Consider the following 20,132-nt stretch of genomic DNA (forward strand, 5'->3'; position numbering starts at 1 on the left):
GAGCTGGCGGAAACAGCTTGTCAGACTTAGGGGCAGAAAAGAAAGGGGAAAAAATCAGTTATTACTGATATTTTACTCCTTAAATTTCAGTTTATACTCTGCTTTCTGTCCTAACCAGATCTGAAAACATCTTTTGTTTGTAGAGAAAAACAACTAAACCACACTCATAATCAAGGCTACCTGGGTGTAGCTGAAGCCTCCTGCCCAGAACAGTCACATAAGGAAGACTTGTAGAGATGTTCATGCATCCTCAAACAACAAACTTCCAACTCCTGACTTGCTATTTCTGAAAACATTTGCAATTTAAAGCCAGATAATATAGACAGACACAAAACTTAGCTGATGACAGTGAATAAAAGAAAAGGGTAAACTTAAAGCAATTACTATTTTTTCCTTTTCTCAACAGGGAGACTCAGACTACAGTTGGTTGATCAAAGAGAGGTGTATCTAGACTGGATAACCAGTAGAGGCCAGCAAGATTATTAGGCTAGGCTTTATGGGCCATGAATGCAGCTGTACTAGCTCCAGAGCCAACAAGAAGCCGCCAGCAATTTAGCTGATTTAGAGCACTGCAGAGACCCAGTCCCAAACCAGCTCACGTGCCTCCAAACCACACTCGCAGATGCACATTTCTGGAGAATGCAGATGCTATACATGGCTACCCAAAATCAGCCCAAGGTCAGCAGGACATATTGGCTCTGGCAAACACCTCTACACTGTCCTTCCTAGTGACCAGGGAATACTCATCAGACACAGCATAGCCTCGCCTGAGGCATCCGGGCCCAGCACTGTGCTGAAGCTAGTGTGCTGTTCTTAACTCTGGAGAGCCTACTACCGGGCCATTTGGGATTTACAAGGTCAACAGATGTAGCTCCATTCAAATACCGGGTGTACAGAGCTACGCAGTCGCTGTATGGGATGTGGGAACGCCATCCAAGCTGAAGCAGTTGTGCATACACTGTGCGGCATACGCAAAGTGAACCCAGCAACCCAGGATCTACCAGACCCGCTGGCACACACTTCATATCTGACTTGTGCATGCTTGTACCAGCCAGCCTGGAGCTGCGCCAGGTGTACACACAACTGTATGTACAGCCATGCATGCCCAGACTGTGCCTATGATTGCAGAGTGACTGTAGCATCAACTAGCACATGAGCAGTGTCCATCTTCTGGGGCTTTTGGGTACCTGGACAACATGGTCTGTGCTGAGCCAGGGTGGCAAACACTGCTGCTGAGCCTGAGCGGGCTGACTGCTCAGTAAGTTACCCATACCCACAACATGCAGATTATCCAAGGTTTTCTGTCATCTGGCATAACCCAAATTGCACCTTCCATTATCCTGAATGAAAGCTGACTCTTTTCCTCCTCTTTACTTCCCATCCACTTCCTAGTCTCCATTGGGCACTTCTATTCCTCTAACATGTATCGAAAAGTTATAAAGGACAAGGTTACAGTCCGTACAGAAACAGTATTTGCATATTGTTATACAAACAGAATAAACCATAATGGAAGCTCTGACAGAGGATACTGACCACAGTCTCTGCAGGTTTTTGATTTGTAATTTGCTTACATAAATTGTTTGTACACAGGCCTAATCTAATATTGTTCAATTTCAGCCCCCCCCCCCCAAGAAAAAAAAACAGAATAAGCAACATAAACTACTCTTGGGAAGATAAACTATCCACAGGAACTTTTAACATAAGTACTTTGACAAAGCTAAGTGTGATTGCACTCACTTGCAGCTCTTTAAAAAAATGTGGAAGTCTAAAATCCAAGGAGTTTCAGTTCTCTAAGATCATATTTTAGAAAGCAAATTTTAATCAGGATTGGGTGGCTCAAGAGATTAGGTAATAGTATTTAAAAAATCAAGTGATTAATCTCTGATCAATCAGAGAGTAAGGACTAAAGAGCATTTAAGGTCTCAAACACCCCTGGGAACCAGCCAACTTAGTGTAATACTGTGGGTGCTGACTGTAGGCATTTTTTGGAATTTGTATTTTCTCACACGCTGTCCTCATACTTACGAGTAGTTTCTTCTAAATTTCACTAAAACTACCCCATTATCCTTCCCAAAATTCTGCATTGTCATTACGCTGATGAAAAGCCAACAGCAGTTAGACCCCAGGTTTGCTGATAATACTATCCTGACAAATACCTCATTTCTCTGTGTCTCCTTTCTAACTGCATCTAAGTGTTGTATCTTAATTAAAAACTTGGGAAGGCAGAGAGTGTCTTTTTCAAATGTTATACCATATCTAGTACAAAAAGGATGAACAGATACATGACAGTAAGTTTAATATTTTCTCTGATGAAAAATATATTTTGATCACTGCAGACATTATTCAAACATCTAAAATGCTCAGAAATTGAGGTGAGGCATATCTGAAGACACAGCTCCTGAACTCCCCTCAAACTAATCATAATATTTGACTGACTTTTGCTCTTTCAGTTGTTTTAGACAGAATGAAAGAACAAGCAACAACTAGTTTGATATTTCTGAAAATAAAGTATCACCTATTCTGAGATAATTTTGCTAATACCTTGCTCACTCAAATTTTTGGTTGACTGCAACACTTCTCTAAGATGATGTAATTATCTTGCTTATGTAAAATTCTTGTCCTCTGAAATATCAAATTCCACTCAGCCACTATTCAGCACTATAAAAATAAAATATAGGTGTGCACACTAAGGAGGAAGATCAAGCTAGCCTGGCTTTGTTTCTCAAAAAGCCCAAAGCAAAACAAAAACAAACCTCCAAAAACTAACTTAAAGTCATGTTTCTCTTTTACTGAAGTCTATTACTAAACACTGACTTCAGTAGCAAATTTTAAGTGCCATTTTGGTGCACAGGAAAGTATTTATTTCTCTATATTCGCCTGTTGACAGGCTTTTATAAAAGTTTAGATAGGGACCCACAAGTCTCTGGCAACATTCATTTACAGGTTTGCAACTAGTTTAGCCAATGATTGATGAAATTCCTGCATTTGTTCATAATTTGTTTTACTAAATGCCAGAATATACATTGTTCCAAATACATATTATCAGGTCTGTTCTGATGTTTATTTTTTAAAATTTTCTTACATTTGCTTTGAAAATAAACAGCACAGCAAAACAGCGTGACTGTATCAGATGCATGTGGCACTCAGGACATTTCAGGTTATACTTATTTCAAGTTATGCTTTTCATGCAATTGCTACGGTTTAAACAGTAGCTACTGTCTGACCTCTTCAAGGATAAAAGGAGAAACTTAGTGAAAGAAAACATCCAAGAATTGTACAAAAAGAACGGGTTTTTCTACTTCTGCATATGTCAGGTTAAAGCTATATAAATTATTTTTCTAGATCAGCAGTTGAGAGGGTTTATTAGCTTGTGCTACTGACCTATGCAGACAGTTTTCTGGCACTTTTTCACTGCATGTTTACAGTATCACCTCAGTTATCCAGAACTTCTTGTTATCCCAACAAGGGTCAAATTCCTGACAAGTATTAGTTACTGAAATTTCCCCTGGATTACTTGAAACCTCAAATAACTGAACCTATTCACTGTCCTCCCTTTTAAATAACAGAGAACATACTGTATAGTGGTGCTAATACTGTGTAGCTGATCCCTGTAACTCCAGAAATTAATACATAAACGTCACACATTATCTAGCAGACCTGTTAGCCTTGATCTGAAAACCAGGTTCAGGACACGGATAGAGTTTAAGGAATGGTCCTACTCACTCGAGCAGGGGGTTGAAGGAGACAGGGAGTAGGAAGGACTGCAAGATTAAGAAATAAAATAAAAAAAAGTAAAAAGCACAGCGTTCCTGATCCATGCACTGCTGACCAAGGAAACAGAGCCATTTTACAGTTCAGTCCTCTGTAGCTGAAGAAATGACCTTGAATCTCCCCCGTAGTCAGCCAAGGCTTGCTGCTGCCGGCGTGTAAATATATGTCCCACTGACTCCTCAGCTTTTATATTTGGGCTCCGTTCCTTAGCTCCCTCGCCTCAAACACAACGCAAAACCTAGCACCTGGCAATCAGGCCTGTGCTTCTCCTTGAAGCACTCACCAGGCAGCTTAGCAGGCACCTCCAGGACTGTATTTTCTGAGCTTGAATGTGACAATGAGGATGCACTGGTTAGCCAAGACCTACTGGCAACTCTCTCGCTCAGCCACTGCCAGCCTTTGCTCTAAAATGCTGTACGCTGTTGCTAGGTAGGGGTTGTAAAGTTAGCACTGGTTTTGGAAAAAACAGCAAGCCTCCTGCCAACCAAGCTAAAAATGGTATTCAGAAGACAACGGTGATGAGGCAGCTTTCGTTAAGAGAAGGCAGTAGAAACATCCGGGAACTCTTGGAAACCAGCAGTGGCATTTGCTGGGCTGTGCAGCCAAGCTACACCGCACACAACCACCTGAGCAGTTATATAAGGCAAGAAACAAGCAGAGCACCAGCAACCAGGGCTGTCAGTTTAAGGCCCGAAGACTGCTGCTCCACAACAGGTGCAAGGATGAGATTCACCTCTGGCACTTAGTCCAACGCAACTCACAACACACAGATACAACTTTGCAGCACACCAGGTCTGAGTCACATCTCTCTAGCTACTGCAATAAACGGAGAGCAAATAATGCCAACATTACTACTAAAAAGAGGTAAGAAAGGGGGGGAAAGCGCAGTATTAACCAAGTGAGGCTGTACGGAGAAACATGAGCTTAATTCTAAATTCTTTATGAGATCTAATAGAATTCAAGGAGAAAAGCAGAGGTGATGAGGCAGCATATAGACGGGACTGGTAACAGTTGAGTTTGACTTACCACACACTTGCATGCATGCACACGTTTAGCAGGTTCAATACTGTCCCCCTATTTAAAAGTCTGAACAGCACACTATTGTCCCAAGCATAACAGTCTTTCTGGCACGATGATTAGGAGGCAGAAGCAAAGAAAGAGGGGACAACAGAGCGAGGACTTTTAACAGAAGAACAACACTCCAAATAACTGAGGATTGCCTCTGCATTGCAATATTCATTTTCTAGACCATTATCTGTATCACTTGCCACAAATGAATGTGTAGCTCTCCTAATGAGCTGTGGCACAGATTTCCCAGTATCACAAGACTATTCAGCCTTCAAAAGGTTAATAGTTAATGGTTTTGATGTACCTCAGTCAGATGGTTCAGCCTACCATCATATTTTTGCTCAAGCAATTAACTCAGCTGCTTCCTTTGTAGCATTAATTTTAACAGCTTTACAATAGTATCATTACCTCTGAACATTTAAGAGGAAGCGCATTACAATTGGAAAGTATTGTGCCAAGCAGGAAGCAAGTGGCTTTAATCCAGACATACCGAGGAATGCAAAAGGCAAGGAGACTTCAGTGTCAGATATTCCAGCCTCTGAACTCTTGACCACAGCACTGGACTGCAGAGTTATACTGGTCTCTTCAACCAAAGCAGTCATGCACTCGGACCTTTACAGGCAAATGGGACATATTCCCCTGGTTTGTCTTTTTGCTTGTTTGTTTTAAGCCAAGGAAACAACTGCAGTGTGATCTCTGGAGTGAAACGCGTTCCATCGCCTGCATTCAGCACGTACGCCCCTGCCAGTGACATGCACATCATCCGACAGAAAGCCACTTGCAGCGCCCAGAAAGGCTTTCAGCATAGAAACAGGACTAACAGTTGCTAGCAGACGTAAACTGCAACAGAATTCATGGAGCTGATTCACAGCCAGAAAGGAGATTAGAGACAGCATGCTCCTTCCACTGTCTTCAATTTAAGGACTTGGGTCACGACAAACATTTGCTAACTTGCACTTGCAGTCTTTTCAAAAAAGAAGGAAATAATAGGACGCCTGTGCCGCACTGGACCATGTTGACATTGCAGACCTGTCAGTCTGACAACACCACGCGATCTCTTTTGCTCCAGCACCCTCCCCTTTCACATCTCCAGTGCTACCATCTTCCGGTTAGGAAAATTCTCCAGGCCACAGACTGTATCATATGCATATTATATGCAGCACCTCCATCATGCATGTCCTATGCTGTGAGAAAGCAGTAGCACCAAACACAGCAAATATGCTTTCTCGGGTCAACCGCATTTACACAGAATTTTGCTCTCTGCCAGATAAATAAAACCTGGGTTCGAGCTGTTCCCTGAAGCAGAGGCTACATGACACTGGAAAAGACAGTTGAAGATCAGGGACAGTATTTATAGCACAGACCTACAGACTCCAACCTGTGAGAGGCTCTCCAGAATTAGGGGGTGAGAACACTACCGAGTATAATTTTAAACACAGACAACCTTTAAACTGTGGATTTCAGGACAAGGCCTTCCCAGGTCCTTCTTTCCTTTGATTTTAGTCAATAACTTAAGCATTGTGTCTAAGTTTAAACTCTCTAGCTACAATTTCACGACGACTTCACAACTGATTAAGTTCGTTCTCCTGCCATAAGGAACGACATCTTCCTCCAACCCAGGGGGCCTGTTCCTCTCCTCATGCCTCACCTCCCTTTGTGTAATTGCCTGCTGCAGCTACGGGATGAAGAGGAAGGGTAGTTTTCAGCCAGATCAGTTCCCTTATCCAGCTAGCAGCCATATGAACACTAGTGCTGGCATGACAGAGTGTGTGGAAAAGTCAAATTTAGATCTGTTTAAAGCAACCACAGCCTCAGGTCTAGTTTGGCTTGTTAACAACAAAAGCTGAAAATGCAGCTTTTGCCTTTTTGTATATAGCTTCTTTTAGCCTCAAGAAATGGGTATTCATAGCTTTGTTTATTTTATGTGCTGGCCTACACACATATAGCAAACCAGCTTGGTGCTTCTTTTTATATCCTCATTGGCAAACTAATCAATTTTGCAATGCAAGTCACCCAAAGATTGCAGATGCCTGGAAATAACATTTGCCAGCAATGCCACATTCCTCGCAAGGCACAGGCAACACAGTCACAGCCCCAAGGCATGCAATTCCTCCACAGAACCCCCCTGAAAATGACGCACACCTCCAGAGCACACGGTATTTGCCCAGCTATTAAGAGAAGTCACAAGTTTCAACAGTAGGATTTGTCCTGAGGAGTTTGGAGTCGTTCTGCTCAAGAGGCCTTTCGTTTCTAAGACGACGGCTCAAAGAAGGCAGTGGTTTCCTTGCTTCGTTTAATGCAGCCCTAAGCTACAAAGTGAAAGGCATTTTGTTTGTTAAACTATCATTTTTCTGATACTTACAGCTCCTAAGAGTTTGTTCTTCAAAAGTCTGCCGGTTCTGAAACAGACAGTCACTCGATCAGAGTCAATAAACCCACTTAATACAAATTATGACTGAACTTGCAGAAGGACATTTTAGGATCTGAAAGTGAATCTAAAAATTAATCCAGTGGGCAATCTGCATTTTCCACAGGTGCAAAATGAGCTGCTACTGGAAACCAGCTGCCCTCCCCAACCCGAGGAAAGACTCTGTCATTTATAGAAAAGGTTAATGCCATGATAAGGGCAAGTTCACATTTCAACTGCCTAGCATTAGGTTTTCAGCAGCAGCAATGTTTTCTTTTTGCCATTTTCAAATGTTATCTCTGAAATCCTTCATTTTATTAAAACTCCTACATACAAAAAAAGAGTAAACAGAACCGTTACACAAAGCCTTTATTTAAATGGTTTTATAAATAACATCTTTGTGAAGTCACTTGACAGCCCAAAATAGGTAGGTTCTTTGATTTTAATCAAGCACTTCTTTTCTAAAGTGTGGTAATTTGCCTTCCCTTCTCAAGACTAGGCAATAAAATTGTCTCTGTGTAAAACAGAAAAAAAAAATTCAAACAGAAAATCCTCCAAACTGACCATCGCCTCTTGGTTTTTAACACAGAAAAGATCCTCCTTATTCCTGAATTACATATTAAACATTTAAGATTATTTAATGTGAACAAAGTTATTCGTAAACACATTCATTAAAGGCATGGTTGAAAACTCCAGTTGGAAGAGCAGTCTAAAAACAGGCTGTGAATGACACAGGAATGCCTATGATATTTTTGTAAGTGTTATTTATTATTTGTATTAACATACTGTCTAGGAGTCCTGGCCATGGAGCAAGACCCATCGGGTGAGGTGTTGGACAAAAACAGACTAGCAGGTGATCCTTGCCACAAAGTGCTTACATATATTATTAGCATTTGACCAAGCCAAGTCATGACATTCTCAGTAACAGAGTTCAGCACACATAGGGCACCATTTAAGTTGGTTGTGAAACTGCACCTTCAAATCCTCGCCAGTCTAGTTTGGGAAAAGGCCTCTACAACATGACTAGGTTTGCGTATACCCATAGCTGTGGTTCACAGCTATCAATCACATGTCCTACAAACCTTCGTGCGTGTTGGCTGGTGGCATCTTGACCAATAAGGAAACTGCCCATGGCACTCTGGGCGCTCAATGACAGACTTGAGCTTATAATAAGGGACAAATTCCTGGATACTGGCAGAAAGCATGGCAGAAAGGGACAGCGTAATTAGCAGGACAAGTAGTGGTCTCCATCCATGGCCAGCTTAGCTAATCAAATGCATTATAAGCACTGCAGCCAAAGAGATATCTAGAGGAAAAAGGGACTTTAAAGGCCACAGTGAGGTTGGTCTGTAGAAGTTCTGTTTGAATGTTCTGGCTGGTGCCAGTGACGCAGGAAGCACACAGTAACTGCACGAGGATCCATAACTAGCATTTCAGAACCAACCAAAATGTCATTCATTTCAAGTTCTACTTCTAACCACCATAAGCCCGAAAGTCCAGCTCATAGGTAACGAGAAAATGGACCCATCATGGATATGAAGAACAGCTTGTGAGTCAGGGTGGGATGACAGACAAAGATCACAAGAAGCTGACCAAACTCACTTCTCTGAGGGTCGGGTTTATGGCTTAATTCAACTCAGTCCATCAAAAACAAACAAATAAGATGGGGTCATTCATCTCCCTTTGTTTTCCTCATGGCTCATCTCTTTTGTTCATTTTCTATTATTTCAGCTTCTCTTACCTCCATTAATCAGGTTAAAGTTTAAACTCAGAAGTCAGGGCAACGAAGACTCAACTCAAGTGCAGCAGTGGAATAGGTCTCCAGAACATATGCTACTGTCAGCGCGATCATTAGCTTCCAGCATCAAAAGTATGTGAGTTTTTGAGCCAATCCATCAGCATAGCAAGTACATGCACTTCATCCAACAAATATTAATGAGTGCCAACATTATGTGTTTTGCATTTGGCTCACTAGTCCTCCTCTAAATGGCATGAAGAGAACAATGCTTTCTGGACAGCATTTGCAAGGCTACTTGGGAGCAATAAAAATTTTCAATACAGTCTAAAACAACAGCTGAATTTCAATTTAAAGTTTTAGTTTTTATTGGTTTCCATCTCATTTTCCCAAATGCCACTTCCTCTATGCCTGCTGCCAAAGTTGAACTGATGGTTGCTTTCATCTTCTCTTATGAATTAACTGTCACTGCAGACTGTTCCATGCAGACTCCATATACAAACAGCCCAGTTAAGAAACACCTGTTAGCTTACTTTTGTATTCTCCATAAAACTTAGAAATGATTATGAGTACAGCATATGGCAAAATTCATTAAACAGGAATTTTGTAACGTAGTTCTGCCTGGTTCAGATAACACCAAATCAAACAGGCAGGAAAAACTAAATGGAAAATCAATTCAAAGGAAGAGTCTAAACAGCTTGGGGAAAAAATAAGCATACGAAGACACTGCAGAAATGAACTTGCTTTTTAAGGACACTATTATTTTAGAGAAGGATCATTACATTACAGTATTTGATGAGCCAAAGCACACAGAGCTGTTCCAAATCGCTGGCCAGGCCCTAAGTGTTGTCCTAGGCAAATATTCAGATGTCACAACTGAGGTCAGGCACAAGAGGGGAAGCAAAGCCAGTCGCTGTTTAGCAAGGAAGAGCCACAGAAACACGGGCAGAATTCAGGCGTGGTGTTTGCCGCTTCACATTCCATCAACATTCACAAAAGTGGTTTGGGAACTTGAGTGCCAAGAACTTACTGTTTTCAGACGGTTATGAAATTTTGCTTCTGTTTACTTCACATGTATCACAGCTTGCACAGCACGACTTCTTTATGGATACAAAGGTGCTGGCAAATGAATTTGTCAATATTCGCAGCAATAAAAAGTACAAAATAAAGAAACAGAAAATTATCATGTATTATGAATTTAGGTATTACAGTAGCAGCAGATTCTTTCGAGAAACTACTATAAAGAATTAAAGGGAGAGTGAGACATTAAAAGGAAGAATAAGACGATAATTTTTTAAGAAAAACAAAAATATAATGAAACTGAATTACGAATGGGAAAGTTTGACAAAAATAATGTACATCAGTCAAAGTTCCATCTATTTCTCTATCTTTTCAAATTGTTTTTAATTCTGTAAAATGCACTACACTATATTTCTGTCTTCTACTTTCAAGTTCATATCTGCATGAAGAAAAGAGTCCTATTTGTTGAGCTTGATTAACAAGGACAAATTGCTGAAAGCCAATACAATGTTGAAATATCTTTAAGGTACCTATGACATCAAAAATATACTGGAATTCATGCAACAGCATAAAAGGCAAATTACAAGCACCAACAGATAAGCAGTGATTTTTAACAAGGTTCATAGCACGTTCCCAAAGACCATTTTGCCAAGAGAATCTTCCTATGAAAATAATCATGAAAAAAAAATCTTGTCACAGGAACGAGTTCTTTTAAACAGTATGTTACAGTTATGTTCGTCTTGGTACAATAACCATACAACCAGGTGGCTTTTGCTGAGCTATTTTTTGCATTCCTAAATCATACAAATATCACAAAGATGAGGACTGTACACAAGCTGAAAACCGGATGCCACAGTAAACAGATTTTTCTTCGGTAGCGCTGAAACATGAGCCAAGACACAAGCTAAAGTTCAGCCCTTCAACTTTGTCTTGGCTACTTCCTACTATTATATGTAAGACTCTTTCACACAGTCTCTGAAGTAAGTGTCTAAGCTCCTGTGGGGATTGTTCAAGGAACTGAAGTAATGCTATAAATGCCGCTAAACTCTGTCAAACAAAAGATAAGGCAGAAACCATTTCTTTTCTCACAGAGTAACATTATTCAGCAACAGGAAGTAAAACTAAATTTTCTTTTTTAAGAAAAAGATAGCCAACATGTAGCGGTCACCATTAAAGGGCAAAGCTTAACTAAGATGATGCTGAGAAAAACTCTATTTCTCTGGAAGTAACAAATATATTATACTACACAGTTGAACAAAATAACAATTGGTAGAATCTTTAATAACCAGTTGTGCCCTCTCTGAATCTCACACCAAATGAATGAAGCTGACAGCAACTCACTGAAAAATTGCTGGTTTTGTAAAAATCACTTACAGTGTAATCATATTCATTTTACTCTAATAATCCATCATTGTATGGCTTTTGCAGCTTCTGGTCTTCTAATTAATAACTCGGCCAAAATATTTTTCAGGCTTGAACAATTAAACACATGAAATGGCGCTTCTGGAAAGCTGTCAGCCTTAAAACAAAGAAGTTCAGTATCAATTTCTCACATGAGAACATTTCTTCTGGAAACATGGCTCTTTCAGCAAAGCCTGTTATTCCTACATGGGTTTCTTATGTTCTTTGGACAGTCTGTGAATTCGCTTTTTGGTGGGAGCATTAGCTTTCCGGATTAATGAACAATGAGCTGAACAATGAGCTGGAATGAGAAATCATTTAATCAAATTTAATACTCCCTGTAAGTCCGAATACCAAAACGATGGTATGGTCCTATGTTCCCTTTCATTAAAACAATGCATCATTTCTGCTGTGATAACAGAACCAGTCGGCACTTCTGGAGATCAAAGCAAATGACAAACAAGCTTGCGAAGTTGAGCATATGTAATTCTATATGTAATGTTGCGCACAATCCATATCCAGACTTAGACTTGCAACTAGACAAAGATCATCTTTGTCTATTTATACGGCCTGTGCTTAGCACAGTGGTGTCCAGATCCTTCAGTCCTTACTTGGGTATGACCACGCACTAAGAAATAAATAATACTTACAGGACTGCTATTGTGGTATACAACAGCCCTGCAAATAAGCCTTTCCCTCTTAAACCACATGAGGAAGCCAGTGGTAAGTACTTCAGAGTAACTGCAGATTCATTTAGCTTTAAACATCAAGAAGAATTCAGTCTGTCGACAACAGATCAGTTATGCATAATACTTCACAGTAGTGTTACAACAAATCACTCGAACACCAAGTACAGGCAAAATTTTTACAGCCCGTAAGACTCCCACATGAGCATCTCAGGATGTCTCCAACACAAGCTTAAAGTTTACTGCTATTTTCCTTCAATAAAGCATACTCCTTCATTTGTCTTTACAATAACAAAGGAAAAAAATATAGTACTATCTAGAGAATTAAGGTAGCCTGAAGTAGAAGTTTTGTAGAATTACATAATATATGACCATTTGTGTCTCTGGAGGTTAAACATGAAACAAAAGCCACTTTGACTGCTTACAATTACTCACAAGCTTTAGTTCCGACTCTTTAAAAAAGGAAAACCTTACTGTTGTCTCTATGACTTATCTAAATGCTTATTGTATCAGCTACCAGGAATAAATAAATTAATCCCATTAGAATGATTAAGTTACACTTCTAGGCAGGAGCAATATCTAGGAGATCAAAATCGGGTATCTCACTTAAAGCAGAAAAGATACCGACAGTATGTCACAGTATGTCTGTGTGCGCATACTAGAGCAATTCATACCAACTGGGCTGAAATGATTGGAAAAAATTGACTATATACTATGTTAAGCCAGTCAAAGCTAAGATAAAGAAGAATTTGCAACAAATAAAGGAATGTTCCTCAATGCATTCAATTAGCTAAGAGGTATAACTATTTCTGGACTATAACCTCAGTATTTTACATTTTTTCAGGCACATGGGCATGGTGGTACAGATGAGGTAAAAAAAAAAGATACACTGAACTCAGATATACTCCTAATGTCTGTTCCTTTTACACAAGTCAGCAGGTATAGAAACAGTCATGCTAAAAAGAGGACACCTGGAAGCCTTTCCTTGTTTGGAACAATTTATTCACAGCACAGTAGAGAAAAACACCCAATGGTAACGTTCAAAAAAATAGAAGTTCCAGTGCACTTTCTAAACACCTTGCCACTTTATTAGTAAAAATATTTAGAAAAATAATTACTACAGGTAAGTAGAAGAAGCAGGTACAGAAGTAAAAAACATGACTTTCCAACCCAAAAAAGAAATCAATCTGCTGCACCATTAATCATCTAAAGAACACTTTTTGGTTAATGTCTTGAGGACATACATCTTCCAAGAGATTTATCTCCAGAAATTAGAAAAACACACTGACATAGTGACATTTTTATGCACTCCCTCCTACCTACAACTAACTTACCTTTGGCATTTTAGAAATTAATAGGGAAAAAAAAACCCAACATAATTCAATATCATCCTCTTAAAATAGTCATTAACAAAAACGGAGTCTTTCCTGAAAAGGAGCCAAGGAAAAGAGAACTACACTACTGGTATCTTTTGCAGCAGTTTATTTCAAATATGCTTTTCAAATACAACTTGGTATTGTTGTCCAAAACTCAATGGATTTTAGAGGCAAAGAAGAGGCATATCAGGATACGTTACAGAAGGGGTGGTGGGGATCACAGCCTAGCCTTAAGCATCAGATGAAACTCTAAAACCAGGCAGTATTCAAGCAGAAATATGCTTGCCAATCTACAGGTTGAAGGACCCAGCCTCAAAGCACTCTGTAAGTACACTGTGGAATTTTAAATGAATTACATTCATTTAAAAATGAATATAACACAGCTTCTGAATACACTGGAACTTTCTCATGCTATTTATATACAGGAACATTAATCTCAACTATCAACAAGTAATATGTGCTGAATCTTGCACAACTGAACTACAACATGAGAAGTGTCAGAACAGATAGGAACTATGCATATAGGGAACTCACTGGCCTAAATTAAGGATGGTCACCTCCCACATGCTTGGAGCCCTTTTATTCTCAACCACAACTCAAGGCAAAATCAATACAGCTGTATTTCTATGTCACTAATCCTACTAGACCCAACGGCCCTTCACACCCCCTTCTTTCTCCAGCAGCAGACCCAGGACTGTGCCACCACTTGAGGCAGCCTGCTGAGCACCGGCATTCCTGAAAGCCAGATGCAATTGCCTCAAGGGGCAGGTTCAGCCCACGAGCTGTCAGCACGTCCTCTGTGGTCTTCCCAGCTCATATGGATAATGGCCAACTTTTACTCTGCCCTTTAAGTCAACATGAAGCAGTTCCCTAGATAATCCTGCAATGAATGTTATCTGTAGACTGTAGTGTTTTGAGAAGAGAGCAAACGAGACACAATACCCTAATACATTTTTCTTTCTTTCCAAAAAGCTAGGTTTTTGTGGTCAAAGATTCCAGAGGGCACCTTTGAGTCTTTCTAAAGCTAGCACCAGAACTCTAAGATGACATATAACCAAAAAGACATTTTTCCTCTAAAAATATACTCTACCTCCTGAACACTCCCCACTTCTGAAAAAAGACTGGAAGGTCTCCAAAAGACTGCACTGAGAGTTTAGATTTCAGAAAGCCGTCCAGTTTAGTAGGTTAGGAGTTCAAATTACAAAAATAATTGCTTTTTAAGATCACACAGTCATAAAATCAAGGTGCCAAGAGCAACGCTGAAAGGTTTTTCTCCATTTCATATACTCACCAAACCTGCAATGGGGGTCGGCAGTCTATTGATCTTTTTTACCAATCCCGGCTTTATTGCATTCAGCAACCTGTCATGAGAAAGGAGTATTTATAAGTGATGAGTCACAAAACCCAAATTATCAAACACATGTTCCTAGCACATAAGTATTTCAGTTTGACTGGAAAGGAATATTCTCCCCTTTCTCCCCTCCTGGAAGCAGGTGTGTGTACCCCGAGATCCATCACTAAAACGAAGAAAAGGTAGGAGGAAAAGTATCCAGAGGAGAGTACCCTGACAATTGTTTTTAATGCCCTAAATTAGTCTAGAGCACATCAGCCTTCAAGGGCTCTGTTTGAATTTTGTCACATCAGTATGTCTCTATTGCCTAGAGGCAGGGTGTGCTGAAAAGGCCTAAGAGCACAAACTCAGAAGGCATCTGGGTATCACTACAGCTTGGGAAGAACAACCATCAGTTTTCCCACTGCAGGAAAGTGGGAAAGAACATGCCCTTCATGGATAGCCCATCTATTTTGCTGCATCTGTACTCAAAATTAAACTCTACCCTTGCATGTGCTCTGGAGAGCAGAGGTCCCCATAAAATGTAAATGCAAGAAGACAAATAAAAAGGGAGTCCAGGAAAAAAAAAAAAAAAAACTCACCATGAGGACACCACCAGGTCAGTGGTACCATAGCTAAATATTGTTCAAACAGTGTCCGAAGACTGGCAAACCCTCCTCCCTCCAAAAGCTGAAAATCCCAAAGTTCCCCCAACCCATGAATGCTCTATGAGAAGTGCTGACATGGTTCGTTGTTACAATATTTCAAAAATTACCAAGCCTCTAAAAGCTGGGGAATTTTCATTATAAAATCCCCTTGCAACAATCTGTGTTTCTTAACCACCCATACCCCATGAGAAAACTCATATGCCTTTTATTCAAAGACTGTAAATTGTATCGGTCCAATCAATTGGGAAGAAAATCATCACTCCAAGACACTCACTTCAGATTCAAGATTTTTAAAGAGGGAAAAAAAAGGGTGTCTAACAGTTTAAAACACCCTAAAAATGTGAATATCCACTATGGAAAAGGAGAATCTCACTTTGTGCTGACGCTAAGTCTCCATTCAGGACTCTACTCTTCGGACAGCCTAGCATAATCATGAGCAGACAATGTGAATGACATCTCTTTTTTTGGGGGGGGGGGGGGGGGGAGGGGTGGAGGAGGGGAAGAATATATTTCCTTGATCTCCTTACAGTTAAAATCTCTGTAACACAAGCTCATATAGACTACACCTACCATTTGCTTAAAGGAGAATCTAACACTAGCTATTACGCCCTAAAAATACATGATGAAAAATATACTTAATATATTTACATAACAAATGATTCTTTTTTTTCTCTCCTAAATGCACAGAATGGCATGAAAAGAACCACACATTTCCTATTATCAGCATTTTATTTCACAGTTCATAAACAGATGTTACTTTTCCCCCAAAAGGCACCAACTTATCTTTCAGACTTGCACAGCAGCAATTCTAAAAACTAGTATTTTATATTTCGTTGCTACAACAGGCAACTTAAGAATTTTTCCTTCAGATGCCTCTTTTTGAATACTCTAGTTCCACGGTGACTTCAGTCCAGCATCCTAAATCTGCAGTGCCTACTCTGTTTCAGGGAAAAAATGATACATTAGCAAATAGATCCCATTTTCTTAATTACTCAAATGTGAATACCTCAGGCACCATAACTGGTATTGCAGGAGTGCACCAAAAACAGAGACAATAATAGAAAGTAAAATACAGAGGTCTTAATGGAAACCCCAAATGTCAAAGCCCATTCTAAATAAATCTTCAAAATGGCTTATCCAGGCTTCCCTGTGAAATATGGGAGAGGGATAAAATGAGAGGAAGGAAAGGAGAAGGGAATGAAAAGCATTTTAGACCACAGTTTGCAGTCTGAAGAGGAAGGAACTAGGATAGGTAAGATAGAAAAGCCCAAGGAAGAAAGATCTCTGTTATTAAAATGTTTACCTCCTGTTGGGAATATCTCTAAACGGTCTGGCACTAAAACCTCCAGGACTTGCTCACAGGAGATCATGCCAAAGGGAGCTTTCTTCCAGAGCAGACTGGCTGCCTCTAAATTATTGCCTTATCTAGTGCAACAGTCCAAATGCCAATATATCAAGTGTCTTAAGGCTTGCTCAGCCACCAATCTGGCTGAAAGTCATACTGTTTATGCAGAATGTCTCAATGGTTGCCTTCAGTCACACAGTTCATATCTGTTCACGCTTCGTTAAAAAGCTGCTGAATACACCTCTTCCTAGCGAGGTTCCACACAAGCTAAATTCGCTGTGCCTCTTTAGACGCATGTACAGCGTCTGTCTTGACATGAAAAGTTGTATCAACTACAGCAGGTTTCTACTGAATTATGAGGCGTTCAAACAACCTGGGCACTTTGCACTTGAGACCTGGCTCAAGGCCCCCAGCCACGGCTCAAGGGAAGAAGTTCACAGGGGAGAAAACTTTTTGTAACTTTTGCCTCCCCATGGCAACCCCTCTCCAGCCTCACTACAAGGGCAGCTCCGGGCTTGGTGCATCTCCCCAGCCTCACTTCAAGCCTAGGACTTAGCTGGGCCTGAGGCCAAGGCTCCCAGCCACAGTCCCTTGTAAAAAAGTTAGTTAGAGAGAAAACTTCTTGCAGCCCAAGCCTTCCTCTGGCAGCCCCTTTGCAGCCCCAGTATAAGGCCAGTCCATGCTTTGTCACCCTCCAGCCCTAGCCCTGGCCCTAGCCCTTGGCTGGGCTTGGCCCAGGACAGCAGTCCATATGACAAAGGCCCCAGGGGAGAGCTGCTGTTGCCAGCTAAGGCGAGATGACCTCCTGAGTCGCCTATTCTACGGTTCTATTCTGTATTAGCATTTAAGAGGGTCGTATGAATACACGCATTGAGCGAAAGCAATCAAACAGGTTTTTTTAAATTCAATGCATTCACAGACTGAGCAGGTCTATGCAATCCCAGGAATAAGCAGGGGCACGGTATCTTTTGCTCATATACTTAATTTTTCCAAGAAAACAGGTGGAGACAGGTTTTTTGGCACAAACTCCTTTTTCATATGTGAAATTTCATGTGATCTACACATTGGGAATAGTTCTCTAACTGCAAATAAAACAAATCTTATGGTTGATTCTAGGAAAATTGTAAAAATACAGCTACAATAAGAATAAACAATGAAAACTTCAGCAAGAAATTGGAGGGTTTTTTTTATTTTACTTTGCAAAAGTAGGCCTATGATACTTGTGAAATATGTCTTCAGCTTTACGAGACTAACTTAAATTTCTAATTGCTGTTCAGCAATGTATTTGTTGCATGACGGCATTATCAGGTAGACATTCATGCAATGCTGAACAAAGAAGCAACTAATTCTTTCCATCACACATGTGCTCAGCTTGCACCCTACAGGACAAGATTGATCTTGCATAGAAACAAGTGTCATCTTTTTTTTTTTTTAAAAGGTCCAGCCACAGTCCACTTTCTCTCCTGAGGCCACCAGGGCAGATGATTCCATCAGCTGACATGAAGCTCCTTCTTGTTCATTGACATTTATATACAGGTCACAGAAGCACTAACAGATCTTCTGTTTCAAACACTTTGGGGGTCTTTGCAGATTTCTAAGACATAAGGTATATTTTCTTCTCTTCACATTCAAAGCAGTGCAACACAAATGTAAAATATTTAAATCCCCATACTATAAAAGAACAGCACCTTCCATCAGAAATTATCCCATGGACTATTAGCGCCTGATGCTAAAAAAGGTAAAGTTTCCCTTTATACACCAAGCATCAGCTTCCAACTCTCTGCTGCATCTTGGTGTCAGGCATTTTCTCCTCAACTCCTCCTGCTCTGTTTTTTCTTATTTCTGGGATGGCTGACGAATTATTACCATTACCCACTCTTGAGCTTGCTAGTACCCAGCAAGAGTCCTAGAGGAAAAAGAATGAATCCCTTTATCCTTCCACCCTACCACAGATCACCAAACTACCTAACAGTTGGAAAATACTTAAACAGCAAGCACAGGAGATTAAAATTTAAAAAGACATCTCTTCCAAACTAAATAAAGGAACTTACAATGAAGGTTGCTGGTTAAAAAAAGAAAAAAACAAAACTCAGTCAAAACCACCAAAGAAAATCCCTCCAGAAGAATTCTGACCTGGGGGTCATGTAGTTTGTAAAATGAGGTGTCTCTTACCCCAGGGCCACTCACCAACAGCAGAATCAAGAAGGAAGAACAAAAGCATCATGACGTGAACTATTCCGATTAGAATGTAATTACACAAGTGTGTGGTGATCTCTTTATTATTATTATTATTATTAATGCTGTTACTTTTCTGCACCATTCAAAAAAGATTTTGTAAAAAAACCATCCGTCACCATTCAGAAACCTTGACAAACTGCACATGGCAGAGTACTGTAGGTATCTGAAAAGAGGTAACATGACTGTTACCAGAAGCAGCTATTTTTCTGCACTTAGCTGTACAGCACATCTAGATACCTGCACTGTAGACATCACCTATAGTGAGGAAAACAAACCCAGCATCTATTGTCCAACCTCATGGGTTATATCTGAAAATTTTAAACTATATTACATCCTCACTCAAAAAAAAAAAAAAAAAGACAAAACAACTTCATATTCATCTGGAATCACAAGTTCAATCAGTTAAAAAAGCATCAGAGCTCCTGCTGAATGGATAATTCTAGTGCATTAAATTAAATCTCAAAAAACATATTTGTATTGCAGGAATTCCTGAGGAAACCATCATAAGCACAGGGGCAGAACAAGTGTCACTGGAGCAAGGTAGAATCCATCAGCTTTCACATCAGCTATCACACACACACAATCTTCAGTACTTACTTTCACAACATATATTTCTATTACAAAAGTTAACCGTATCACCTTTGTACCAAGTCACACAGGGCAGGAAATCAACCCAAGCCTTGCTACAACATACATTTAAGGCCCTATCCCCAGACAATGCCAGACGAGTTACTTCTATCATTTCTGCAAATACTTGACATAAGAGTTATTGTTGTATATGTAATACTTTACAATTGTGACCAAAAAGTATGCAGTCTACCTACCATGAAATGAAAAGCCTATTTTTTTCTTTAATGACTTTATATAATGCTCTCACACCCACCTTTTCTTGTAGCAGGAGGACATTTGAAAGCACTTGCTCAAAAAGCACATCTAGTTTATAGTATAAATTAAGATGCTCTGCCTCAGACATTGATCAGTCTGGTCAGTTTAGCAATACTGATCAGGCTAACGAAGGCAGCGAGGTTCAGACAGAAGGCTGAAGCCTTGTACACACCAAATCGTACTTAGGCGCTGAATGATCATT

At 40.1% G+C, this 20,132-nt stretch overlaps 1 protein-coding gene across 1 annotated transcript in view; it reads right to left on the reverse strand.

Moving 5' to 3' along the window:
- The window catches only part of LIMCH1 (LIM and calponin homology domains 1), a 183,084-nt gene that overhangs the window by 86,436 nt on the left and 76,516 nt on the right, over positions 1-20,132 (reverse strand). The window contains exon 3 of the mRNA XM_064511217.1: positions 14,756-14,825. Within this exon, the coding sequence (XP_064367287.1) occupies positions 14,756-14,825 (70 nt within the window). The remainder of the gene's footprint in view (positions 1-14,755; positions 14,826-20,132) is intronic.

This window comes from Dromaius novaehollandiae, chromosome 4 (genome assembly GCF_036370855.1).
Source record: "Dromaius novaehollandiae isolate bDroNov1 chromosome 4, bDroNov1.hap1, whole genome shotgun sequence".
Taxonomy (NCBI): domain Eukaryota; kingdom Metazoa; phylum Chordata; class Aves; order Casuariiformes; family Dromaiidae; genus Dromaius; species Dromaius novaehollandiae.